Source organism: Sycon ciliatum, chromosome 10 (assembly GCF_964019385.1).
Source record: "Sycon ciliatum chromosome 10, ocSycCili1.1, whole genome shotgun sequence".
NCBI lineage: Eukaryota > Metazoa > Porifera > Calcarea > Leucosolenida > Sycettidae > Sycon > Sycon ciliatum.
This window is the reverse complement of record NC_088652.1, coordinates 6,121,917-6,149,570: the sequence shown is the minus strand read 5'-3', so window position 1 is coordinate 6,149,570 and position 27,654 is coordinate 6,121,917. Positions and strand designations below refer to the sequence as shown.

General features: G+C 47.8%; 1 protein-coding gene across 1 annotated transcript in view; it reads left to right on the top strand.

Annotated features, from left to right (window-relative positions):
* Positions 1–23,041, top strand: part of LOC135826543 (uncharacterized) — a 50,891-nt gene extending 27,850 nt beyond the window's left edge. Inside the window, exons 10-15 of the mRNA XM_065339152.1 lie at positions 258–347; positions 698–811; positions 3,813–3,947; positions 4,435–4,581; positions 5,563–5,640; positions 22,154–23,041. Of these exons, the coding sequence (XP_065195224.1) occupies positions 258–347; positions 698–811; positions 3,813–3,947; positions 4,435–4,581; positions 5,563–5,640; positions 22,154–22,237 (648 nt within the window). The 3' untranslated portion in view covers positions 22,238–23,041. The remainder of the gene's footprint in view (positions 1–257; positions 348–697; positions 812–3,812; positions 3,948–4,434; positions 4,582–5,562; positions 5,641–22,153) is intronic.
* The last annotated feature ends 4,613 nt before the right edge of the window (positions 23,042–27,654 follow it).

Genomic DNA, 27,654 nt, shown 5'->3' with positions numbered 1-27,654 from the left:
TGCGTCGCAACATAGCTTCGTACCCCGCGATTGTGTGGACGACTGCGTTCTTGATCACATTTCAGTGGTTGGACAATGCTACCTCCATGCAGTTAGTTCTTGAGACAAATTTTCCACCTCCTTTTATCGCATGAAGGGGAATCTGTGGAGCCCTTGGTAACCCAGCGACATAATATTCTACAGAAACACAAGTAAAGTGTTGACTCTCACCAGAATATACTCTAGCGGTTTCGTACCATTCCCAATTTCCCGCACAGGAAGATGATCCAATTGAACTTAACCAGTACGAGGATGTTCAACGCAATGATGAAGGAGAAGCCCACAGGCCGCAAGATCACGATGAACAGGTACGGAGAACTAGGAACAAAAATAATTTTTCGAAAGTATAATTATAATTATGACATTTACTCAAGTGTAATCTCCATTAAACATAGCCTTGTATGAAGGATTGACACGAAGAGGAGAGAATGAATTAGCGAGATTACACACAGAAAAATGAGTAGAGTGCTGACTCTCAAGCATATAATGAACGCAATTCAAAATTAGTATCTAGTTTTACGGGTCAGTTCAAGCCCATTTTGCACGACGAGATGGCTTTCAACAGCTTCACATGTTGAATGACGAGGATTTTAGCGTGGGTGCAGCTTGGCGAATGGGGCCTCTAATTTTGCAATCTTCTGTTCACCCTGTTTCACAGGATTATTCCTACTCTGCAGTTGGTGCTCGTATTAGAGACGAGAAACCTGCAGAAGCAGACACTGACGTGACGGTAGCAGAACACAGCCACGACAATGAGACAGAGGCGACAGCGGTAAGACCTGTGGAGGAGAAGTGAGGATAATTCTTTTGTTTTAGACTTGGATCTTGTATATTTTCTTTTTGTCCCTATAACTGAACGGGTATTCAGCTCAGCTGGTTACAGCTTTCTTCCGCGCTCTTTCTACAGTTGCGCACACTGAAATCGGACACAATGTGTGCACAACTAGCGCTTTACACCAGATCTGGCAACATCATTGCACCTCTACATGTGAGAGTCCTGAAATCCACACTATAATCGTGGCATTTCATTGACGTCAGGGTCCGCGCGAGCCTAGGGTGTGAAGTATGCTCTTTGAATCTGATTTCACCGAGGATAACGGTATTATGAAAGATAGCTGCTTTTCTATGAGAAGGAGACCACACGTCACACAATCATCAGTGTAACTACAACGACAATCACTATTTTCCACAAGATAGTTATCAACAGCAGACTCATACTCCGTGACAGCACTACCAGGCTCAGTACATGAGTTCGAGTTACGAGACAATGGAACTGACTTGTTAGTCCGTGACGTTCTTGTCAATATTGGAGATACTTGGTCTCTTTCATGGAAAAAAAGGTTAAGTTCGCGCAACTGTGCGGCACTCCACATTCTTGGCACAGATGTCCTCCTCCAGAGTTTGGCAGCAAGGAAATTGGTCGCCGCCCTCAGCTATATGTAAAAGCTGATGTGTCTGGCAGGGCCGCCGCAACTAACGTCGCTGGTTCCCCCACTGCTTCCTCCACGAACATGTCCTTGAACTCGGTCCGACTACTCGGTGCGCCACGAGTCTCAACTACAGAACGTCCTCCCGGCTTCCTCTCCTGACTACGTGTGACGCTGCTTCCCCTACAGCATCATTGACGAGTGGAACAACTTGCCCCCAACTGAGCTGCAGTCTCCGCCACGCCTGACGTCTCTCCAGTTGTTCAAGGGCAAGATGTATCAGCACCTACGACAAAGCCGCTGGTATCGGGCTACAGACTCGCTGGCACACCCCATACTACAAACTCGCTGTAACACCCCGTATATCCACAATCAGCTCCCTCCCATTCACTTATTTATTTCCATTTGTTTCGTAATCCCGCCCATGGTGCGCCGGATAGCGCTAACGCCGAGACCCTAGGTCGGCGTTGCTAGTCCCACCTCACGGGCACAGGCTCCCTGAGAGCCCCTACTAGTACACTGTCTGTCGTTCTACTTTGTTGTCTCGATCATTATTTTCTTTTGTCTTCTTCTTCTCCTCTCTTTGTATAGTCTATCAATAGGAGGTGCATTCTGTAAAAAAACAACAGTGCTATAACCGGCTTGCGGCTGGGTTGAGAAACACAACCAGCTCAGAGAGGTGTTGCTTGTTCCAGGCCACCACCGTGCATGATTTTACCAAGGTGGCAGATGCAGCGCAATAAATGCCGAAGGTGAGGTGGAAAAACTCGTCACCAATGTCCGCTAACCCCCCCCCCCCCCCCCCCCACCACCCTTCGCTATCATATTATTGGAAAACGATCCCGTTCGACTTTGCGAAGTAAAATAAAGAACACATACATACCGGAGGCGAACCTCGTTAGCTGAGTCAATGTTAACTTTACTCAGAACAGTGTCTGGTTTACGCAGTCAAAGACATTTACGTGTTATGAAATCTATCTCAATGTTTACAACCAAACCAGACTTCCACAAACAGAAAAGGTTTTTACACTAGACACCGAATTGTTCTGTAAATCCGGCCCAGTTATCCTCTCCTTCTTGTTAGAAAATTTACTTTCTGGCTGTGAATGTGTACTTCCCCAAGAAGCTAAGGACCTTTCTTCCCCCCGCCTTTTTAAGAGCCTTGTCGCGCCTTGACTTTGATTTTGTGTTTCTCATTTTTTTTCAATCACTACTTATCCATGCCGGTTCCTTTTTTCTTCTCCTCCCCTTCTCCCTTCCTTGCCGTGGTTGGCTAACACCCTCTCTCTTTGTATTGGCCTGTGTTCTCACTGTGCTATGAGATGCTGCAATAAATATACTTTGAAGTATAAATAAATAATAAATAAATCTATCTCATAATATACTAATTGATTGTCACAGGATATTTTTGATTTGTTTTATTACTGTCAGCGCTCATTATTGTTGCTTAGGGCGCTTGTACTGGGTGCGCCCTATTCATTCTGTAATAACATTCCTATAATATCCTACGGAAGCCATTTGACGAATTATGTGGTTCTATAATTAATTCATGAAATCTAAAAATTTGGCCTTCTCATGCCCAGCATCAATTACTGCCCAGAACAATTTCTAAACCAGATTTCGAGCATCTCTTTAATCGGAATTGCACGAAAACTGGTTTCGGAGTCCTCCTTGCCTCCGATTCAAACCGGCAGGAAAACCGCGAGCTCAGATCCAGGTTCAACAAACATTTTCCCAAGTATCGCCGAAGTCGCAACAATCTCTTCTTCACATTGTTTTCCCGAGCGCGGGCTTGAGAATTAGATGGTTTGGAGGCAACAACGTTGTTCAGCACCTCAATGACCGACACTGACTCACGCTGCTATCTGGTATTCACGAGGTGTTTGCCGCGCTGGAAACGGAGCATATGTGTAAGTTTGTATCCCTGATGATGTTTGTGCCTGGATAGCACTAGTGCTGCTCTTCTGGCACAATCTTCATCAGCCCACTCAAGCTGAAACACGAGTGGTGCTTTCTAGCAGGTATGCTGAGTGAGCGGTTCGATGGACTTAGTATGCTCTGGATGGCAGTCGTGAATCCGCCACGTGCGAATTCAAGTCGGAAAGAAAACTGCGAGCTCCCATGTAGGGAGCAACACACAGTTCTACAAAGAAGATTAAGAAGATAACAGAGAACAAATGGGCAGGGGTTTGCAGGACCCTCATGGATGATGGCACAGTGTCTCACTTTATTGGTGAATTCATGCCCATATACATGAGTGGATGGCTTCCAGCACTGTCAATCTAATGCGATTGTAACCTGGAATATATTACTAGTATTATGTCCTCTTTTCATTCTTCTCCACAGGCATCGGGAGCGAGTGCACTGGAGTATACCTATGCCACGCCTGTTAGTCGTAAAAGAGACGTGAAACATGCAGAGTTGGACACAGACGCACAGGGAGCGGAACACAGCGACAACTTCGAGGAACCAGCGACAGAGGTAGGAAGCTATCATAACTAATGATGCCTGTTAATTTCAGACGTTTATCCGGTGTTTGTCTTTTGGGGTGTAGTTTAGAACCTGTCTCTAGCTTAGCAATTTCATGCAGTGTTTTATATCTCTAAGGTTGCATTCACTGAAATCGCACTCAATGTGCAATACATGCGCTATAAATCAGTTCTGATCACATCACAGTACGTTTGCACGTGTGGGTACAGCCGTCCAGCATAAATGGGCTGTGCAGGTCGAGGGCGCCAAGTATGTCAGAAAGCAACTTTAATTTTACAGTAATAAGGATGTATCATGCATCTATGTATACCGCTCTCCACTCTGGCATAAAGGATCTTCTTTCCACTCCCCTTCCAACCTCCCCTTCCCCTCGCCCTACCCTCTTCCCCCATACAGACCCTGATTTCACTAGATTTCATTAGGTTGTTCTACGACTCATATCCTTGCTATTCTCTTCGTTTTTCCTGTCCCTTATCAGTTGGCCCAGTCCAAGATTGGCTGTGAGAACGTGTTGGGCGAGTTTTTGTCACCGACTGATGATGAAACCATTGAAATCAAGTATGCCGTTCTGGATCGAACCGAAATGAAGCCAACTTCGCAGTTAACAAGAAGCCAAGATCCCAAGGTGGGTGTTGACTATTCCTTGTCAGTTACAGAAGTAGAGAATAACTGGTGTGGCAAACCGACGCAATGGCTAAGCATAAACGCAGTGTGGGGCAATATTGGTGGATTTTGTCTTGTCAATTGTTGTAAACGGCATTTATGTGCCTCTGCCTTTCCTTTCCTTCCATACGTAATTATTGTCTTTCAACCCCCCCCCCCCACTCCCCCCGCTTGATGGTCTAGGAAGCCGGGGACCGTCTAGACTTACATCCGGGAAGGAAATAAATGTTTGTCCGTTTGTTTACCTTTTAAATTTACTTCATGAAGTTTAGGGAATGAACGATGAGGAACAGAAAGGCGTGTTGCGACTTTGAACTTTTGTGACTGAGGTGACAACCCAATACAAGGGCTATAGGAAGTTCGGTAGCTTCTGACACAGCGTCGGGCTGTGAGTATGGGCCATCTTGAGAGTTATAGTCCTAAACCTCAGTAACTACACCCTACACTTGTCTCTGGCAGATATTCGCAATATCAGGTTTCCTGAATAATATGTAAGTGATTACGAAAGAGATACAGAAGCATCGAATTTGTCCACCTATTTTTTCGTATTGTAATGGCGTTTCGAAAGGGTTCCACGCAGGATTTTACAATCATATCGATCGTTTCCCCGCCCCCCCCCCAACATCTCTCTCTTTCTCAGCAACAGTTTGTATTTCAGTTGACCGTTGAAGATGATTGCCGAGCCTTTCGTGTTACGTGATGGATTCTCCCTATCGTGTACATCAGTCAAACTACCCTACTTTGATTTGAGACCTGCATTCTTTTATCCCCCCCCCCCCAACATCTCTCTCTTTCTCAGCAACAGTTTGTATTTCAGTTGACCGTTGAAGATGATTGCCGAGCCTTTCGTGTTACGTCATGGATTCTCCCTATCGTGTACATCAGTCAAACTACCCTACTTTGATTTGAGACCTGCATTCTTTTATCCCCCCCCCCCCCCCAGGTTGAAGAAGAGCGTGAGCATACGTCATATGCGACAATCTGCAACCCAATCTATGATGTTGCAGGAGATCCCCCATCAGTGAGTTCATTGCTTGATGATAAGATCACATACTTTTGGATCTAAATGTAGCAAATAGTTCTTCTTACCGTAGCTATGCGAAAGACATTGCGTCTGGTGCTAGTCAGGGTCCACACAGCTCTATTTTTGTAATTGTTTATTGCATCGTCGGCCATGCCCGGCGCTATCCTGTACGTTTCCCGTACCCTACCATTTAACCTATTCAAAAAGGGCTTTCAACTGAAAGATGATAACGTGAAGCAACTCGGTGGAATGTGTATGTGAGCGAACAAAATTACATAACCCCCCAAGAGTGTGCAACTCCCACATACTCTGCTGTCTCATCAAAATTTCAAGTTGTTGAAGTCATTATTTATGATGCAATGCTACTTGCACTAGTGATGTACAAGATTTGTAAGGGTGTCAACGCATCACAGATTTGTCTTTGTAATAATTTGTACCGGATCAGATGGGTTTTGGTCCACCAAAGGTTCCGGATTCTTCTGATAATCCGTGTAAAGTGCGCATTGCATCATTAAAATGACGTCAACTTGAAATTCTGTTGGGACAACACCTAGTAGTAGTACTAGTATTTATTACAAGTATTTGACAAGGGAGTCCCAACAGGCATGGCCTTGTTACAGGGAATCCTAGGTGAATCTTTGTGAGGTGAGCAAAAGTACCAGCAAATTGTGCCTGACGACAGTTTGGATGAAGAGTGCTCCACCGACCTGCCGCCAGAAACCCATAATCGAGTTACACACTCTTGGGAGTTATCTACTCTTGGTGCGAAGTGTATTGGGAGTGTTATGAGACCACAAATTCTCAAGAGTGACATTGTGTTCGTTTCAATGCAGTTGTATCTCGACTCCGCTGTACCGCTGAAGTTGACGACGTGGTATACGCTACATGCGCTATGTGCGATTTGCTATGTGCGCTGTAGTTGTATGTTGTATGTGTATGCTTTCTCATATGCACTGTCATTTTCACGCTATAACTACCTGAACATGGTGGTTTAAGTGTTAGTTTTTGCTCGATCAAGCGAAATATATCGTTGACGAGTAAATAGTTGACCTCGTGCCGTGTGGTCGTTCGTCCTTGACACTTTAAGAGAATCAGAAGGGTTCAGAATATTTGGCGACTACGCCAGGATCGAAGTGAGCATGGCAGAGGGACTGCATAATTTGGAAGCGAGCTTTATCGACAACGGAATTCGGCATGGATTTGAAGGCGATAGTCTGATGGAATACGCGGAGAAGAAGCTCCAACAGTGCGAGGAGCTTGAAAAGCGCCGTGCCAAACGGCAAGAGGGTGCGCTAGGAATAGAGTTTAACGGAGAGCTCAAGAAGATGAACGAGCGCATCGCCAGGGTGTATGAAGGTAATGGTGACGCCGCGCGTGTGAGGTTGATGGGAGGTACAGTGGAAGCTACCAGTCACAGCGGTGGGCGTAGGTCTTTAATGCAAGTCCCGCATACGACGGAAGGCAGCCACTGGAGCATTATCTCGACCTGTTCGAGGACATCTTTGCCAAGAACGAGCTCGACGAAAACGAATGGCTGCTGCGATTGCGTATCGCGCTAACGGGTAGCACGGTAAAAAGGAACTTTTCACTCACAAAGCGACTGTTCAGTACATGGGGTAGTGGTCTACCAGAGCAATCACACTCACCACCGTGATGGTTTTCCAGAAATGAGTAGAAGCAAAAAACCACACTCACAGCCACATAATAAATAAATAGCCGAAAAACATCTAAATCCGTCAAAGAACCGCCAGCAAGCGGGAGAAAAGGCCGTGAAATCAAGTGGAACAGCATGGCCTGTGGTGAGCTAGGGTGACTGGGCAGCAGGGGAGCGCCTGAAAAACAATGACTCCCTACATTCCTAGCCGTGACTGCTCAACCGGGCTAGAGGAAAAACACGCCTTTCGGCCAAAAAACTATTTCATTAATTCCTGCCCCGCTACCAGTCAGACCCAAGAATAGAGATAGCAAGAAATGGTATGTAATAACCGGTGTATGTCATAATCATAAGCCACACACATAGGCATAGATTGTCAAGAAGAATAGCGGACGACTCGCATGAAACCAGGGTGAGTGGGCGGGCAACTTCAACTACCACGAGGAAAAACAAAGACCACGATGGCAGGTTCAACGGAGTTGCGCAGAACAAGAGCGAATGCACGAAAATATTTGTGAGTGAAAAATACGTTTTTTGCACTCTTTCGCTACGCTCAGCTGTGAAAAAACAAAACTGTATTGGCTGCAGTGCCTATGCGGAAGCAAAGCGAGGTTTGCTTGCCTCGCTCGGAAGGACGCCAGACAAGGCGTGGAAGACTTCACTTACAGACAAGCAGCGGGCAGAGGAGTATTTGAAGCCAGTTAAGGCAAAATATTCAGTACAGCATTTTGGCCGGAAACAATTGACCACACCGTCCGTAAGTTGCGTTTTGCCGACAGTACCAACGTGACTGAACGTGGTGCTGATAATCCCTCGTCATAATCATGTTGTCTATGTCTTCCCTCAGCTTGGATGCTACCCCATTTTCAGATCAGAATCCGACCTATCGCTGAAAACTGTGAATTGTCGCTCTCTCGTCAATAAATTTGCTGAACTTTCGATTGTTCTGGAGAGCACTAAGCCGAGTATTGTTTGCCTCACGGTGACCTGGCTGTGCCCATCTGTTTCTGTGCATGTACTGGGCTATGCCTGTTTAAGAAAAGACAGACCAGCACACGACAACTGTAATGCACACGCTTTCACTAGAGGATATGGTGGTCTCGCCGTGCTTGTCCGGACTGATGCTTTTCAACATGATCACACAGACCCGACCTGTAGCGTCAGGCCTGTGAATCTGCCTGGGTGGAAGTTAAGTCTCAATGCCCCTAACCATATTCTTGTATGTTGCATGTATCTACCCCCTTCCCAAACGGTGGAACAACTGTCCTTCTTCTCGGATATGCTGGTCGTCGCTTTACAGTCCTTTTGCTATGACGAGTGTGACTTCTTCCTGACGGGGGATTTTAATGCAAAACACAATGATTGGTGCTCTTCTGACTCCATCCCTACAGTCGGTACGAACATACCAACGTACCAACATACAGACAGGTTTTTCCATGTTTTGGCTCCAACAACTATTGAATTTCCCAACATACACTCCATCAGTGGGTGCCAACTCGTGTCTTGACTTGATGGTAACCAACAAACCCCGACATGTCCGTTCAGTTGATCATGCAGCACCTCTTCGCACATCTGATCACCTGCAGGTTGTTTGTACGCTCAACTATGCATCGTGCTCGACACCGACGCCACAAGCGACGGCTAAATCGTCACTCCATCCCCGGGCTCAGTACAGGTATAAACAAATGCCTACAAGTGTCTGTCAGGCTGTGAATGAAGACTTGTCTAGATCGGACTGGTCATTACGTCATCGGCATTCCGATGTTGATGAAGCCATTGTCCTGTTTGATGCTCTACTACAGCCAGCAATCCGTCGTCATCTGTTGCCTTACAAAGTTATTCCGCGGACCGGACACTACAGTAGGCCTCATCCTACTATGCGGAATGCATCCGACCCTGGATCACTGCAGACCTCAAGTGCGCTGTGAAACTGAAGCGAGATTTGTATATCATTTATAGGAAGTATCAAACCAGTGACAACTTCATTGCCTTTAAGCGCAAGCGTAACGAAGTGAAATGTTTGTCAAGTACCCTCCATCGTCAGTATGTACAGTCGGTTCATGCCACCCTGTCTTCCCATGATTGCCCTAGTCTCCATCAATTTCACCGCCATCTCCGTAAGAATTGTAGTCGGTAGCCGATCCGATCAATGACAGCTGCAGACGGCACCGCAGCAATAGATCCTGCAGACATAGCAGACATTTACTATAATAATAATTATTTTTATTATAGCTGGCTGGTGACTAACGCATTTGGCCTCACCAACAAGCTGGGAGAGCTGCAGCAAGCACTGCTCAATGATAACGTCGACATAGCGGTTATCACAGAAGCGAAGTTTTCGGCCCAGACCGTAGCCTCTGAGACGATATTTCCAGGATACTCGCCTCCCATCCGATGTGACCGGGATGCATTTGGTGGCGGCATTGCTGTATGGATGAAGTGGTGCACCGCGACCAGATTCCCTCTGATCACCACGAAGTCCTCTGGCTTGCAGTCAGTCTTTCTACGCAACAATCTGTGTGATCGGTGCCTTGTATCGGCCTGTATCCTGTGCGGACAACGACACCTGTCTGATTGAGTACCTTGGACCTGCACTAGACGTGGCCCGCACTCATGGCACTCATATAGTGCTAACAGGGGATTTTAATGTCCACAACTGGACTTGGCTCTGCAGCAGCAAACAAACTGTAGCTGGAGAGGCCTTCGAAGAATTGTGTGTTGAGCATCACCTCCACCAGCATGTCTTGCAGCCGACTAGGGTCTGAACACCCTGGACCGCATCCTTCCCAAAATGCCCGTTCCTATCGACACCACTGTCACAGCGCCACTTGTTTGCTCAGACCACGGGGTTGTTCTTGCCGACTTTTATCTCGCCCCTGATGCTGATCAAGCTACCTCCAGGCCTGTCTGGCGCTACAATCAGGGAAAATGTCAGGCCCCCTGAGGGCCGTCTATCGCATTACTGACTGGTCCACCATTGTGACTGACGACCCTGAAGAGTCCTGCAGGAAACTAAGTGACGTCATATCCAGCGGCATGCAGAAATTTATCCCTGCCAAGCAGCACATTACCCGCCAAGCAGACCCCAAATTGTGGATTCCTGAGTGCACCACAGCATTGAACACTAAAGTCAAGGCTTCGAAGGCCTGGAGACGAAATATTTTCAGCGAAGCCAACAAGGCTTGCTTCATGCGCCCAGTAGAAGATGCTATCCTCGCGAATGTGCAAGCGAGCACATCCTGGGAACTGAGAGTTCGTCGGAAACTGTCACGCAGAGGCCTGAGAGAAAAGCAATGGTGGTCGGTGCTCAAATCTTCTGCTGGCGCCAGTCATGGCTCGTCTATACCATGCTTGATGGATGACGCTGGTCACTTACTCCGTATGAATGCTTCCAAAGCGAACTGCCTTGGTCGCTACTTCGCCAATAAATGTAGCCTTGAAGATGATGACTTGGGCTCGGGGAATCCCCCTTGGGTCAAAAATGTGCAACACTTAGCACAAAACTGACTGATGATGTTATGACATTCAACGACCTCATGCTTAGATGCATCACGTCCAGAATACGCAAACCAGCAGCCTTCCAATTTGGAAGGTTTTAAGTTATGAAGTAAGGTAAGAAAGGGGAAAGTGAGCGCACTCTAGACAAAACCAAGCTACATATCACAACCAGCAAAGAACGTTATCTTTACGGCGAAACTTACGTCGTGTGACACTACTTGTTATTGCCGTCTTTTAGTCCATCACAAGTTCCATTCCACATGTACATGTAGTATGGCTTCAGACTTGCAGCAGGCAAACACACCTTCTCCGCCACTGTCCTTTCGGGGCGCACTGAGCCACCTGCCTCTGCCATGAACGACCCGCAAATTGCGTGGGCTCAGGAGTGTTCAAACCTTGAGCGCAAGAAGCTGGCGGAGAGAGTTGAAGCTGCCCGCAGAGGAAGCCACTAGCGCAGTGAAGGTAATTACGGTCTGTCAGCGTTAACTATGAGTAGTATTTGTTACCTTTCTTTCGTTTAATACTTACTGCACTTGCTCTTAATCCCCGTGCTGATCCCTTTTTGCCTCATGCTGCTATGCAGCCTCCCGCTTCCCTTTTTCCGGTGAGCACCCAGGACACCCGAACTCTTAAGCTAGGTTTTTTGAATGTCTGTAGCTTACGCTACAAAGTAGATGAAGTAACAGCACTCCTCCAGGTGCAGGACCTTGATATTTTTGGATTGGCTTAAACCTGGCTAGACAGCACTATTGGTGATGGAGAAGTAGCCATTCCTGGATACAACCTCACAAGGACAGACCGTGTGAGTAGACGAGGAGGAGGTACGTGTATATAATATTACAAATGTTCTTTGCCAATCCGACCTTGTCCCGAACTGTCTTTGAACGGCCTAGAAGCTGTCTGGATATCGATCAAAGGCGGCCAGGGTCAACATACAGTGGCCTGCGTCTACCGAGCTCCAGACGTGGGGATTGACTACTGGAAGGACCTTGAAGAGTCACTGCAGCGGGCCCAAGCGCAAGCGCCACACATGACCATTATTGGCGATCTCAACGTCAACATGACAACTCACAGCCACCATCGTACACACCTGCAAGACCTCAGCAATATGTTTGGCATTTTGAATTTGGTGAAGTCCCCTACACGGCCGACTCCAAGTGGGAATCATGGTTCAGTAATCGACCTCGTACTAGCAGACCATAACTTTGTCTCGAGTTGCGTTGTCATGGAATGTTCGATTAGCGACCACCACGCGGTGATGGCGAACCTCCATATCGCCATACCCACAACTAGTCCAGGTAGGCAACGCCAAAAGCGTCGCCACTTACGCAACATTGATATCGACCAATTCCGCTGTGACCTCGCCGAAGCACTCTGCGCTAATCCTACATCCGCCCACATGGATGTTGACGACATGTGGACGGCTTTCTATGAAGGGTTCAAAACCGTTCTAGACATACATGCACCCATCATGCTCTCGTCAAGACGCCAGAGAGCTGCTGGGAGATTACCTTGGCTCGACAAGGATACGTACCAACTCACGCAAAAGAAAAACAGATTACACAACCGCTGGCTAGGAGATAGAGGAAATGACATCCTACTCTCCCGGTATAAAACAGCCCGGGCTCAGGCATCCAGCGCAATCCGCAAGAAAAGAAACGCTTTTTTGACCAGACAATGTGAGCAGCACTCACATGATCCAAGGAGAATGTGGTCAACCTTGAACGCGGTAACCGGCCGCTCCAAGGCAAGGCAGGACCCAGTGTGCGATGTTTCTGCAGTGATCAGCTCTTTCAATAGTATTGTCACTGATCCAAGTCGTCCGGACGCCCTACAGATACCCCACGGTCCCTGCACCCGCAACTCACTATCAGCTCTCAAGCCAACGACCTGTCCCGCAGTACAGGGATTACTCGCCACAATCGATCCTGACAAGGCTACAGGCAGTGACGAGATCCATGGCCGTCTGCTGCGAGTCTGCGGTGATATTGTTGCCCCGCACTTAGGCCCCGGTCACACCGAAACAAGCCACTTTGGGCTTGTTATCGCTGGCTCTCAGCTGGCTTGCGTGATCCCTGTGACGCGGTCACACCAGCACGGCCAGACTTTGAGTGCAAAGCTTGAATGGCTTGTTTTTCTTACCCGCCAAATTTTGAATATCTCGAAACACACCAATGTTTGCAAGAAACTGGAGAGCAGAACGTTCGCGATCTAAAACTGTACTTGTTCTAGTTTGATGAAGAAGCAAAGGAAGCCCGGATTCTGAATTGCGAAGTCGTGCTCCTTTTATTTGTTCGGTGTGCATGGACGCGATGGCTCGGGTGGTGTTTCCTGATGTCGAGCTTTCTGCCCCGCCGGTTGCCGTTATTGAACTCAGTTGCAATCCACTCTCTTCTTCGTACCCGGCTTTCTTCATGAATTCGGTCGTGAGTGTGGTGCCTTGTCTTGGCCTCAAACCACAGCTCCAACAATCTACGCAGCAATCTAGAGGCACTGCGGCAGAAATCCATGGCCGTCGGACAAAATCCAAATCAAACTGAATACAGTGTAGTTGGGGTAGACAGACTCACGGTCAAAACCAAAGGCACAGGGATAGCACGGTTCCACGGACACAAGAAAGAACATCAATATCAGTTCATCATGTCAACTAGCTACATGGTGTGCTCCGGAGCTCCAAGCGCACTCAAATTATTTTTTGAATTTCGGCTTTCAGCCGCTTGTACAAGCTGTGGCTGAAACAAGCCGGAAAAAAACGGCTGAGAGTCAGCCACGGCTGAAAGTCGCTTGTAGGACATTTTTCAGCCATTTCCATGGTAATAGTGACGTAAACAAGCGCTTGTTTCGGCTGAACGGCTGAATCGAGCTCGGTGTGACCGCGGCCTTATGCGACCTCTTCAATGCCTCCTTGCATTCCGGTCACCTACCGAAGCCGTTCAAACACGCCCTGGTAAAGCCGCTTTACAAAGCAGGGGACCCAACAGTCGCCACTAACTACAGACCTGTGTCATTATTACCAATTGTTGCGAAGCTGCTTGAAAAGGTAGTACATCGCCAGCTTACAAGGTTCCTCGCGGCAAACGACGTGCTGCCGACCACGCAATTTGCATACCGCACAAACCACTGCACTGAAGACGCTGACGGACAACATTCTCCATGCAAAGGACGCGCGACTAGCCAGTGGTGTGTGTTTGCTGGACATGTCGAAGGCTTTCGACAAAGTCAAGCATGACATTCTTGTACGCGATCTTTTCGAAGTTGGCCTTCACGGCACTGCACTCCAATGGTTTGCAGACTACCTCGAAGGACGCACCCAACAAGTGCAAATCGCTTGATCCATTGGTGTCAGTGGCACATGCTCATTTGGCGTCCCGCAGGGTTCCGTTCTCGGACCCGTGCTTTTCAACATCTTCACCAGGCATGTGCCCACCATTGCCAGTCCGTCCATCTCAGTGCAGTTTGCTGACGATATTGCTCTCACGTTCAGCCACCCTGATTGCCAGGAAGTATCGCGAGTTCTAACAACGTCTACAACCGAGATTGCTAACCACCTCCAGGAACGGAATCTAATCCTGAACACTAGCAAAAGCCATGTCCTCGGAATTTCCGGCCAAGACATTACTGTCAAATGCCGTGGAAACCCGCTACCAGCAGTTCCCCATGCAAAGTACCTGGGCATCACGATAGACGAGCACGTTCGATTTGACGAACACGTTAACAATGTTGTGAAGAAGGCCTCGCAGAAGGTGGGAGCACTCTGGAGAGCCCACCGTTGCCTTACAAGAAAGTCCAGAGAGCAGTACGTGAAATCCTTTGTGATGCCAGATTTGCTCTACGGGTCCGTGGCGTTCTCTGGGTGCCTTCGACAAGACCAGCGGTCGCGCCTTCAGGTCCAGCAAAACCGTGCGGCACGCGCCGTATTCAGCCTGCCACCTCGCACAAGCGCCCAACCTCTGCTTGCTCGTCTGCAGCTGTATGGCATCGAAGAGCTCCACAAGCAAAAGACCCTTATTATGATCTGGCGTTGCTCGAATGGTCGGGCAAGCAATGCACTGCAAGCCCTTCTGGAGCATCCCAGTACTCGAACAACGCGCGCACAACGCAGCTTGGGCCTTCGAGTGCCCAAATCTGCCGCCAAAGCCGGCCACGACCGTACAACCGCTCGCGGGTCCATTTTATGGAACACCCTGCCATCCGACGTGCGTGGTATTACCCAGTACCACCAGTTCAAACAAGCCTGCCTCCCGTTCTGTCTTGCTAGCAGTAGCACCCACTACTGAACCCTACAGGAATCTTTGAACGTTTGCACAGTACCAGTCATGTGCTGTTTACCGCCTCCCCGTTGTTGTATTCTAACGTTAATGTTATTCATTGACTGAGCGTTCTTTGCTTTGTACTACACCCTGCTATCATGTTAGGTTATTTCCTACAATATTTTACTGTTTCCATTCGCTTCCATGTAATTGGGTGACACCGCCCGTTTGGTTCTGCGAATTCAAATAAAAATGTACCTACCTACATGTAGTATTTATTTTCATGACATCATCAGTCAGTTTTGTGCTAATTGTTGCATAATTTTATTATTTTGACTCAAAAATATTCTGCTTATAACCGGTCGTTTGTGTTGGACAAAACGGATAAATTGTTTGTTTGTTTGTTTCTTTTATTTGAATTCGTTTAGAGCACAGGCAATTCTGCCTTCTCACCAGAGGAAAAACCTCCGGTTCCTGCTAAGAACGAATATAATATTATGAGAGAAGGAAATATTTAAAAGAATCATAACATGATAATTCCAAAGCACAAAGTTTGTATATAATTCAAATGGGTGTGTGTATGTGTAAGCATGCAGTGAAGAAAACACCGAGAAAACATGCAGTAATGTTTAGGGATGCCGAGCAAGGTGGTTACAAATTACAATTAATTCTGTTCAGAGCCAGTTTAAAGGCAACCGCCGCACTGTGGAGGCGAATATCGCTGGGAAGGGCATTCCAAAGAGTGCTTCCCACAAATGTCAATGACTGACGACCGGAAGGTCCAGGAAGGAAAGGCACTTGCAGTAGCCGCTGCTCCTGTCCTCGAGTAATTCGGCGATCATCCCGGGATGCTTGACCTGTGTTAGCCATCAACTGAAAGTAGGTGCAGAAAAGAGGACTTGCAAGATCATGTAGGCAACGGAAAACAAAAACAAAACCTTGTAGTTAAAAATGTGAGTTAGGGATCGAATAGATAAGCGCACGAAGAGGGGGGATGTGGATGCACGGCTGGAGAGTCGGAAAATTGCACGAATTCCGGATTTGCTGGATTTGATTAAACGACTCTGCAGCTGCTGTGTCAGCGACGGGAAGAATGCATTGGATGCGTACGTTAGTCGTGCTTGCACAATGCCAATGTACCAAAGTCTGCGGGCTCTTATGGGCAGAGATCGCCCATGGCGCCATAGCTGGCTGATAGCGACTGACGCCTTCTGCACAACACTGGAGACATGTGGCTGCCAGGATAGCTGGTCATCAATGGTTACGCCAAGGTATTTGGCAGTGGAGGTCACAGTTAAGGCTTGATCCTTACATTTCACGACTGGTATGTCGCCAGTGAGTCCCCGAGGTTGAATTACCATGACTTGGGTTTTGCGGGTGTTCAGCAGAAGCCCAATTTCGGAGAACCAGTCAGACAGACGTGTCACAGCTGTAGTCAACGTTTTGCAAACAGTGCCCAGATCTGAATCAGAATAATTTAGGATGATGTCGTCCGCGAACTCCTGATGAACAACAATGCAAGGTATGACGTCGGAAATGTCACTCGTGTAAAGGACAAGGAGAAGCGGCCCAAGAACACTGCCTTGGGGCACACCTCTTGAGCATGGTACTGCATCAGAGAGAGCCTCACATACCTTGTCACGCTGAGTACGACCAGACAGATAGCTAGCTAACCATAACAATACTCTGCCATTGACTCCCAGGGTGAATAGTTTATCAATCAGACGTTGATGTTGGACACGGTCAAACGCTTTTGACATGTCAACCATCACTATACCTGTGTATTTTCGCTCTTGTTTGGCCAACAGCCAACGGTTGGCGGCTAGAACTAATGCATCTTCGGTAGAGTGCATTTTCCTGTAGGCAAACTGACTGCTAGGTAATATGCTATGTTGCGTGAGGTATGCTGTGAGTTGCTTCTTTACAAAGAACTCCAAAATCCAGGACAGAATAGGGAGCAATGACACTGGTCTATAGTTAGTAGGGGATGTTGCATCGCCACTCTTGAACAGTGGACTGATGTGTGATGTTTTAAAACACACTGGCACAGTACCTGATGTCAAAGATGCATTGACTAGGGTGGTAAATGGAGGTGCCAGGACATCTGAACACTGCTGCAGTACAATTCCAGGAATGTTGTCACTCCCAGATGCTTTGTGAGGACTCACAGTTTGCAAGCATTGTGCAACATCAGACACGCTTACCGGCTGAAATGTTGAGAAGCTAGATGCAGAGGCTGGACCATGTGGTATATGCAGCTCAGGTGGCCGCATAGGGTCATGCACAATGTCTCCAAACAATTTACTGAGTGACTCAAGCGGCGCTTCAGGTTCTTTCCGTGTCTTCTGTCGGCCTGTGACATCGTTCATGACAGCCCAAAGTTGCCGTTGATCAGATGTATCACATCTCTTAGTGAAGTACAAGTTGCGCAGACTCCTGTCCAACTTCCGTGCTTTGGAGCGAGCTGATCGGTGTGCTTCTTGAAGGTTCTGATCGGTTTTGTCTCGGAGCCAGAGACGATGCGCCCGGTTCCGTTCACGAACACTTGCCACTAACTCATCTGTAATCCAGGGGCAAGGACGTCGAGATTTGCGGCGCCGTTCCCGAAGTGGAGCATGTTTGTCTAGAGTGGTCTGGATTCCCGCAGTGAGTGACGACGCAAGCACATCCACACAGACAGAGTCACAGGTAGTTAGCGTCTTCTCCAGGTCACATGTAAACATATTCCAATCCACTTTGTGCAAACAGCGAGTCTTGCGCAGATGCTGTCCCTTCAAGTGGTGACTTGCTGAAATTGGCAGCCTGGCAAGTATTGCAGAGTGGTCACTGATATCCAAATGTATGGTCTCGCAAACACCCTGGATCGGGGTGGTAGACAAGAATAGAACCAGTAGTGTGGCAGTACTGCTGGTAACTCGGGTAGGAGATGTGACGTGGTTGCGAAGGTTAAACTGGTTGAGTACATGATGCAAAGGAGTCACAGCATGGGCATCATTAAAGTTTACGTTGAAGTCTCCTACTAGCACAGTTGTGGTCTGCGGTCCACTGCAGGCAGTCTCTAGGTTTGACTCCAGCCCATCCCAGTAGCCCGCAGATTCACTAGGTGGTCGATAGCAGCAGCCCAGTAAGACCGTCTCATTGCCTGGTCGACCTGGGGCTAGAATCTCCAGCCACAGCATCTCCAGCTCACACTCGAGGTCACGTCTTCGACGGACTTGCAAGGACGTATGACAGTAGAAGGCAACACCGCCTCCTTGCCTTCCTTCCCGATCTTTGCGGAACACACTGAAATGAGGAATGTTTACTTTTGTTTGTAAACTTTTGGTCCTCTTTCTGAATTTTAATCCTTGGCGCTCGTATCGAGTCTTTTTGTAACATTTTGTCCTCCTTTTTTCACCATTATTTAATTGGTTCACCATCCGAGTTATTCGTATGTTTTTTTTTGTTTTTTTTTACTACGTTCACATAACCAGCTCGAAAAGAATAAGGAAAGACAATGGTACGGCGACTAGGACAAACGTGACAACTAATGAGCAGGCGCTACACCGAGACGCAGACCTGAGGTCTCGGCGTCACGGCCAAAAACACGCACCAAAAACAATGAAAAAAGACAAGAAGATAGGGCTGTACAGGTGAGAAAGATGCAAAAACCAAGGCTTAACACGAGCGATTGTGGGGAAGAAACTGTCTTAGCGTCATACTATTCATAGGGAATCGACTGCCCAGAGCCACATTGTGCTGCGAAGATGGCGGTAAACATTCGTTTTGAATGATTGCATTCTCTTGCTGTGGGGAGGCTGGGATAGGAGAGCGGCAGGGAGGGAGTTCCAATCGCTGATGCTGCAGTGTGGGAACGAGCGCTTCAGTGCCAGCGGGGCAGATGCAGGCAGCTGGTGTTGGAGCTGGTGGTCATGGCCACTGACAGCACCGTGCTCGCTGCGAGTTCTGGGGTTGGTAGAGATGATTTGGCGCGGTGGCAACACAGAGAGCAGCTGCGGAGGACCAGGCAAGTAGTGCAGCTTGTACAGGCAGGCAAGCGAGGCAACAGTGCGGCGGATGGCCAGGCTGGGTAGGTGTGCCCAAGGGCCGATAGCATGAAGCGCGCGGCGCTGAACATTGTTCAGACGCTGGAGGTGACTCTGCGCAGCTCCCATCCATACAAGAGGCGCATACTCCATGACTGGTCGTACGAACGCCTTGTATACGGTCGTCCGGCCGGCGGGGATGAGTATGTGGGCGGCCCTGTTTAGGACCCCAAGCCGTTGGCGTGCACGGGTGGCTACGGGGCGTAGGTGATCGCTGAAGGTCAACTTTGCGTCCACCTTCACACCAAGGAGGGTGATGGTGGTTGTCTCGGGCACCGATATCCTAGCTGCGTCCGTGGCCACGTTGTTTAATGCCTCGCTTGTCAATGGCACTGTCCCCACAGCCTTCAAACTCGCACACGTTATCCCGCTGTTCAAAGCCGGGGACCCGTCTATTCCCACTAACTTCCGTCCAGTGTCCCTACTTCCCATATTATCAAAACTCTTGGAGAAAGTCGTACAAAAGAAGCTAGCCCAGTTTCTGGACATATCTGGTACCCTCCCCACGACTCAGTTTGCATTCCGCGCAGGCCACTCAACGGAGGATGCCCTGGTACTTATGCTAAATCGTATTCTTAGTGCACGGGACAAGCGTTTGTGTACTGGCATATGCCTTCTAGATATGTCAAAGGCATTCGACAAGGTTCGTCTTGAACGGCTACTCCAGGACCTATTCGATATCGGCATAACAGGGACAGCCCTAAAGTGGTTTTCCGCCTATCTGTCGGGCCGTACTGAGCGTATCTGTATTGGACGGGATCAGAGTGCCATTTCTGCACCATCCTGTGGCGTGCCACAAGGTTCTGTTCTAGGACCGATCCTTTTCAGTATCTACACCCGCGAAGTTCCAACCATAGCTAACCAGTCTTCATCAGTTCAATTTGCCGATGACATTGCGCTGATCAGCAGCAGCACATCCCTGGACACGGTATCTGCTACGCTATCGGCCTCGGTTTCTGCACTTGCTGACTGCTTGCAGACCCGTGGTCTCATTTTGAATGCAGCCAAGAGCCACGTGATCCCTGTATACCCCAACAGGCAGCCTCAGCAGCCCCAGCATACGATCAATGTAAACTGTCATGAAACGCCGATTCCTGTCGTTACTGCGGCCAGGTATCTTGGAGTGCTCCTCGACCCGGATCTGTCATGGACGCCCCATGTTGATCGCTGCACCGCTCGACTGGCCCAGAGGATCGGAGCACTATGGAGGTTGCGTCGCTGCTTGACTCATCAGAGCCGAGTTCTCTACTTTAAAGCTATCATCATGTCTGACCTGGTGTACGGATCCAATGCGTTTTCCCCGCTTCTTACTGCCAACCAATTGGATCGGCTACAAGTCATGCAGAATCGGGCGGCAAGGGCGGTTTTCGGACTCTCGCATCACACCTCCGCGCGTACCCTCCTGCTGCAATTGGACACCTACAGAGTATCCGAGATATTCAGGCAGAAGTTCATCATTCTGGTCTGGAGGTCTCGGAATGAGCACGCAAGTTCTGAACTGCAAGCCCTCCTAGTTCCTTCGGCAGCTGGCCCAACTAGGTTGCACTCCACCATGGGTCTGCGCCAACCGCCAGTTTCCACCAGGTTCGGCAAGGGTTGCCTCGCGTTCCGGGGCGCCCAGCTGTGGAACACATTACCCAGCGATATACGTGCCATCTCCACGCTCCGCCAGTTCCGCGCCAGCATGATCCCGCACACACTTACTGGCCTTAGTACCTAGAGTACCAGACGTCCTGTTTGATGATCAGCTGGCTTAGTTTTTCTCCACCTCTATCCTAATTACATCAGTCCCCAATTTCATTTATTACTGCTTTCTATCTGCATTCGCCACCTTTTCATTGGGCAGATCTGCCCGTTTGGTTTGCGAATTAAAATAAACACAACAACAACAACAACAACACCAGTGTGCAACCAAACAGGAGTTGGGGAAGATCTAAGCCGGTGCGTCTGAGGGTGGCTGTCATGGCCTGGGATTTGGTCGGTTCAAACATCACTTTCCATGTACGACCCCACTCATGCAGTCGGTCAACGGACACCTGCAGTGACTGCGCGGCGACTGTTGGGGTCTGCTGGGAGGTGACTAAGCTGTACAAAGTTGTATCATCAGCATAGGCTTCCAAGCTGGCGCCGTCAGCGAGAACACCTGGCGCGTCGTTGACAGAGGCCAGGAAAAGCGTTGGTCCAATGTATTTGCAGGTATAATTATGAACGGAAATTATCCTGCCAGCTCCCGAAGGAAACTCACGACAGCCGCTAACACCCGGCAATAATTATTATCGAAGAACATTCTCGAATACCTGGGTGATGCACGAATTTTGATAGTGCTCACTTCTGTTAATCGTTTTTCTTTGTAATTTTCCATTCATTTTCTGCTTTAATTCATATTTGCTTTGTTTTTTTAGCTTACTATTGCCGTGGCTGGCTCAACGCCCTTATCTCAGGTGATTCTGTCCCTGCACTAACTATGCTTGTCACATGCTATGAGATTGTGTCTAATAATAATAATAAACCCTAGCGGCAGCTGCAGTGCCTAACGATGGGGGTTAGTGGATAAGTCCCACAACCACTGGCACAAGTGCCGAGAAAGTTCCCTTTATCCGCATCTATGTACCCCTTGTGCCTTGCCGTAAGTTCCCAGTTGACTGTGGGGTGCAGCACGGCTGAAGAAAACCACTCCAAGGCAGGACTTGAACCAGGTGCCTCTCGTACCTCAATCATGGTCTTTGATCAACCCACTGTGCCTGCCTGGTTTCTGCATGTATTACCTCATAACTAGTCTGATCGTAGGGGCACCATGTGAGTCAAAAGGCAGCCCAAATTAACAGCAGAAAAAATTAAAATAATGCAAAACTATATAACTAAGCTGATACACAAGCTGCCTGTATAGGCCAATATGAGCAGCGACGAGAGAAAAAGAACTTTATTATTCATTAGTAGTCATACATTTAAACATAAAGAAAGGAACTGCGTTTACGATTCAGTTTCGCCTTATTTATGTCAACTCTATGATCAATGTGTTGCAGAACACTGCTGATGGATTCAAAGCCGAACACATCTATGATGCCGCCGTCAACGATGGTCCCGTTCATGACAGAAAGCAGGGTTGACGTATCAACGCCTTCGATATGATTTCGGGTCACCACCATTAGTTCATTGCCACCCGTGATCAATTCATTGGCATGTTTCAATCTCTCTCTGCCACGACCACCCCCCCCCCCCCCCCCACTGCCCCAATACGCCCGAATCACTGAACGACGTGCACATCCACCCCGTGCAGCGGTATAACATTTGTGTAGTAAACAGCCTAATCATGTATTAGTATAGATGAGGTTTTTTCTGGAATGGCAAATCAAAGCGAGTTGTTATACCTGTGATCATATCTTTTCCACAACCAAGATAACAACACTGTTTATGTTTGGAGCCTTGCATTGTTCGTACTTCGATCAAATCTTAACATTGCAACATTGACGGTTTTGTTTATCCGTTCACAGCCTTGCCCATAAGATGGAACCTGGCAAAGCTTGTCTCAGGGTGTGTGACAGAATATCTGCAGATGATCATGTTTTAGCAGCAAACGTTTCTCCTTGGTTCTGTATTGCTAGAATCAGATCTTTTCCTCCACCTTAGTCATACACATGTTAGGCACTCGGCCTGGCAGTTTGTTGTAACCTCGTTTTATTGGTGAGTTCCCTTCGGGAACGGATACGATGATTTACCTTTTTTTAAACTTTTTTTACTTTCGTTTTATTGGTGAACTTGCTCTGTATGCTACTGAGCCTCGGAATGACGATCTGATTAGCATGTTTGCATTGTTCTGGACTACATGAATTTTCGCTTTTTTCAAACTGTCACGCTTCAAAATTCTGTAGAATGCCTCACGCAGCTTCATTACAAATAATATCAATTGCTGATAGGCCACTCACCAAAACTCAATCAAGTAGTTATTTCAAAGCATTATGTTGAATTTACTATCGCTATACCGTCTGTTAATGGTATTATCCTTCGGTCCCATTCAAACGAGCACTGTATTCTTACACGCATTGCCACCTGGCTGAAGGGCCGTGGTTAAATTCTTAATGAAAGAAAGACACAGATATTGCCTATTCCCCCATCCCCATCTCAAGCACTTGAGCTGCATGTCATTTGTAATGGGCAAACGCTGCCTGTTGTGAAAACGGCCAAGTGTCTTGGCCTACATTTCGACTCAGACATGAGCTGGAACACCATGACAAGCCATGTTGCACGCCGCGTTGCCGCTAAGATTGGGCTACTAAATCAAAGTGCAGCATGTTTGCCTTTTCTTGCCGTGTTCAGTTTTTCAGGTCCTTTATACTATCAGAAGTTGACTATGCATCTGCTGCCTATGCCCCTTTCTTATCGTCTTATCAGGATAAGCACCTAAATAGTTTGTTCAAACATGCGGCTCGCTCGGTGTGCAGGGCAGCCTTTCGCACTCACACGGCTCCCTTACTTGAACGCATGAATGCCCATACCCTCAGCATATACACCCACATGCACATTCTTGTATTCATTTGGCGCTGCCTGAACAAATCTTCAAGTACTCTGTTTGCAAGCTTTTTCACCCGTAGTCCCTCTCTCCGAACACGAGGAGGGAGCAGCAAGTTACTCATCATTCCTGTCTCCCCCACTGCATCCTCAGCTAAGCGCATTAGCCATGCTGGAGCTATCCTGTGGAACCAGCTCCCAGACACAGCACGCCTCAAAAGAAAGCGCTCCACTTTCAAATCGCTAAGCCTGGCCTTTCTGTTAGGCAGTACCGTCAACTAGGATGAACTCATCTGCTTCACTACCTCTCTCTCTCTCCCTCTCTCTCTCTCTCTCTCTCTCTCTCTCTCTCTCTCTCTCTCTCTCTCTCTCTCTCTCTCTCTCACTCACTCACTCACTCCTTTCTTCCCGTTTGCCGTGCTTGTGACTTTTTTTCCCCTGCTGCCGTGCTCATATTAGTTATCTAACTACAGTTGTATCTTCTTCTTGGTTCTGTTTGCCCGCTTATTATTATATATTTTTCTTTTCTCTTATTATCAGTGGGACCATTGTCATTAGGTTTAGGCCTGTTTTGGAACTCCACTTTAAATAAAGCCAAACAACAACAACAACATTGCACCCGTTGTTTCGGTGCGTCATGTATATTTGGTATATCTATGCAAACTATGAACAAGCGTTTCGGAGTCAGCAACTTAAATATCGCAAACAAGTGGACAGACAGTGAGCATCAGAGGTACCCAGTATTCAGGGAGGATGCATAGCTAAACTACACGTGATACTCGGGTGGAGAGCCTAGGGTTTCATTTATATATGTTATTGGACATTATCGCGTAACCTGTTGTTCGTTGGTCCTCATTTCTTCTTATAAAGTACATGTAAAAAATAATAATAATAAATTCACGGTTCGCGTGAGACTCGGCCAACGGCCCAGTTTTCCGCATCCGCAGGAACGCCACCACCCTCTTGGATCAAGGCATGATACATGTAAGAGAGATAAAAATTATTATGAGGTACAAAAGTAAAAGTAGGAAATGTTTAGAACAGTTGTCCTGTTACGGTCATCATTAAACGAACATAACAATGGGTGAACTACTCAATGAACAATATTATTATGGAACAGAAACCAGGGCGAAACTAACAAAAAAAGGAAAAAAAAGGAAATTATCGTGTCTGTTACCGAAGGAAAATCACGGCAGGTGCTAAAGCCCGGTAAACCGTACAACTCGGTGAAATGAAAGATAGTGGCATGCACAAAACACGCCAGGCGAAAAGGACAAAATTAATAAAGAAAACAAAGTGTTGTTCGCCCCACCTCAATTCACTGCTCGCGTGGTAGTTTAAACCCCAACGCGTTTTCTCCCTTTAGAGGGCCACTGACTTCCTGCAATATACACATTTCCGTCAGTTTTCACTGGACGAATCATACCTCAGAAACCATTCACTTTGTCAAAATAGCAACATGTATGTTTTCTGAAAGGTATTACACCAAGGAATCCGAAAATCACATCTACTTGAGCATTGGCTGGAGATATGTCGCCAAAACTGATGCGAAACCTTTTATATCCAGCACAAGAACACAGTCCCGACTTTTGTCGCTGGCACCAACAAAATGTGCAGCACTAAAAAGACAGGAGAAGATAGGAGAAGTAGTAACAAGTGTTCAGCAAACACTAGTCGACGAGAACAAAGGGAACTTTAACCAACTTATGCAAGTGATACTGATCGAAACAGTCTTGCTCACCGACGTGCAGCAACACTTGGCAGACTTTGCAGTACGTGACAACCTGGAATTCTTTTCCCTCTTGGGCACAAAAGGCACATCTTTTTCTCTGCACATCATACTTCACAGTATGCATGAGCACTGCTGCAGGCTGGTTGGCTGGTGGCTCTTCAGGAGCTCCTCAGAAGGAACGATTGGGAGGAGGTTCGTCGACTGCAATTCCGGTATGTTGTCTGATAAGATGCTCCTGGAATGAGTTGTGCGGATTGCGTGCTGAGCGTGTGGTGTTACCTGGATATGCTGCTAACCAGATGCCAAACATCCTGTGGCTGTCTACGATATCGTAGAATATACTTTTCCAAGTCTTCCTGGTCCTCCCGAGCATCCTGTACGTTTCTGCCATTTGGTCGAAGGTATCAACTCCACCCAGCACTCTGTTGTAGTTGGAGACGACTTTCGGCTGATTCAGTTCCAGTTGGACGTGGTGACCTGCTGCATCTTTGCCACGCTCTGCAACGCACTCGAAAGTCTTGGTGTTTTGCTAGCTTAATGACGTTGGGGAAGCCACGGCAGTTGGTACATACATTGTCGATAAGGTGGATGTTTTGACTTTAAGTGATGTAGCGAGACATGTAAAAATACCGTTAAGATAACATGCTACTGGTCTTCCAGGCCATTGGCGAGCCAAATTACTACATCGTGTGGGAGTCCATATTCCGTATTGGCTTCCCCTGTGTACATTTCAAAATATCACAGAATAGAACTGGCACTGTCGCAGGCTGCAAATGCCTTGAATCCCTATTTTGTGGGCTCCACTGGCTTGTATTGGCGCATCACGCTACGTCCTTTGCACCGGATCATCCGCTCATCAACTGCGATGTGCTGGCCTGGCTTGAAGAGACTGTGAGCCTTAGCACGAAACGCATCCTACAGGTAGCGAACTTTGCGTAAGCGGTCACCAGGATCCTCTGATGTATGGTCAACGATTTTCAGGAAACACAACAGGGCCTTGAACCTTCTGCAAGATGGTATCATCTTGCGCGCGTAGTTGCCGTTGTGAAGAGAGGATGTATTCCAGAAATCTTCGATCTGTGGGAGCTGGTGCCATGCCATGTGGAGGAGTAGGCCCAGGAATGTTGAGAATACGATAAATTTCTGTAAGACTGGTCTCAGTCCATTCTCCATTCTTGTTGGTATATGATCTCTTCTGATGGATATGTGCATGCCCATACGCATTCGTGAAGCCCTTGAACTTTGAAACAATTTCAGCACAGAAGTACAACTTGAAAAAAGAGACTTCTGATGCTGGCACAAAACCAGGTGGCAGTTTCAGTCCAGCTTCGGAATCAGGCTCAAACGCATGGAACTTTGCTGGACCAACGTCGTCCGGATCGTTGATTCCTTTCAGTGGACTATACACTGCACCACGCCACGTCCTCTCCCTCGTCCACGTCCCTGCGCAAGAACTCGTCCAGGCAAATTTTGCTGTTGCTGTTGCGCTGCATTAGCTGCTGCGCGTCTTCTACCTGGAACGCCACGACCATGGCCACGACGACACCTGCCGCCGCGAGCATTACCAGCCAGCTCTTTCTGATGATCAGCTGATGAACTTCTCGACTCATCATCACCAGAAGACGAGAGTGCATCACTCGCGCTGTAATCTTCATCGCTCCAGTTTTCACCAGGAGAAACTAGTTCTGCGTCAAGTTGGTCTTCCTCGTCTGAAGAGAGAATGTCTCCCTCATCCAACAGATCGTCCAACCCTTACCTGTCGCTCACTGAAACTAAAGGAGCTCCCTCCTCGTCAAGGTCATCAAGCAAAGCAAGTGCATCAGCCGCGTCCATTCTCAAATTTTGACAAGAACTTGAATTGCAGCACAAATCACGTTTTTTTTATTCACGCGAAGAGATCGATCGAGTACGCGACCTTTTTGTATGATGACCCCGGTTTTTTTGCGGGATTTGATTTCCCTGTCCTGTCGGCATTTTGCCCAAAATTCAGAGTTCGACGATCTAGGGAGCACTCAGCATGAATGCTTGAGTGCGGAGCTGTCAACACCCGTCGAAATCGACGGGAGCACTCTAAAGTCGCGACTCACAACTGTAAACTTCAGGAACACTCTCCATGGAAACCCTGGTAGCGTGATTGGTAAGTGAGAGAGATCGCCGTGAAATCGGCAAACGTTGTTGTGCGGACAGGTTAGTTGCTGAACAGTCACCACTACAGCGTCGAGCTGGAATGACGTGTCAAGCAAGCTAATCGCTACTGGTGTTACAAGTGCAAGGCCCAAGAGATGC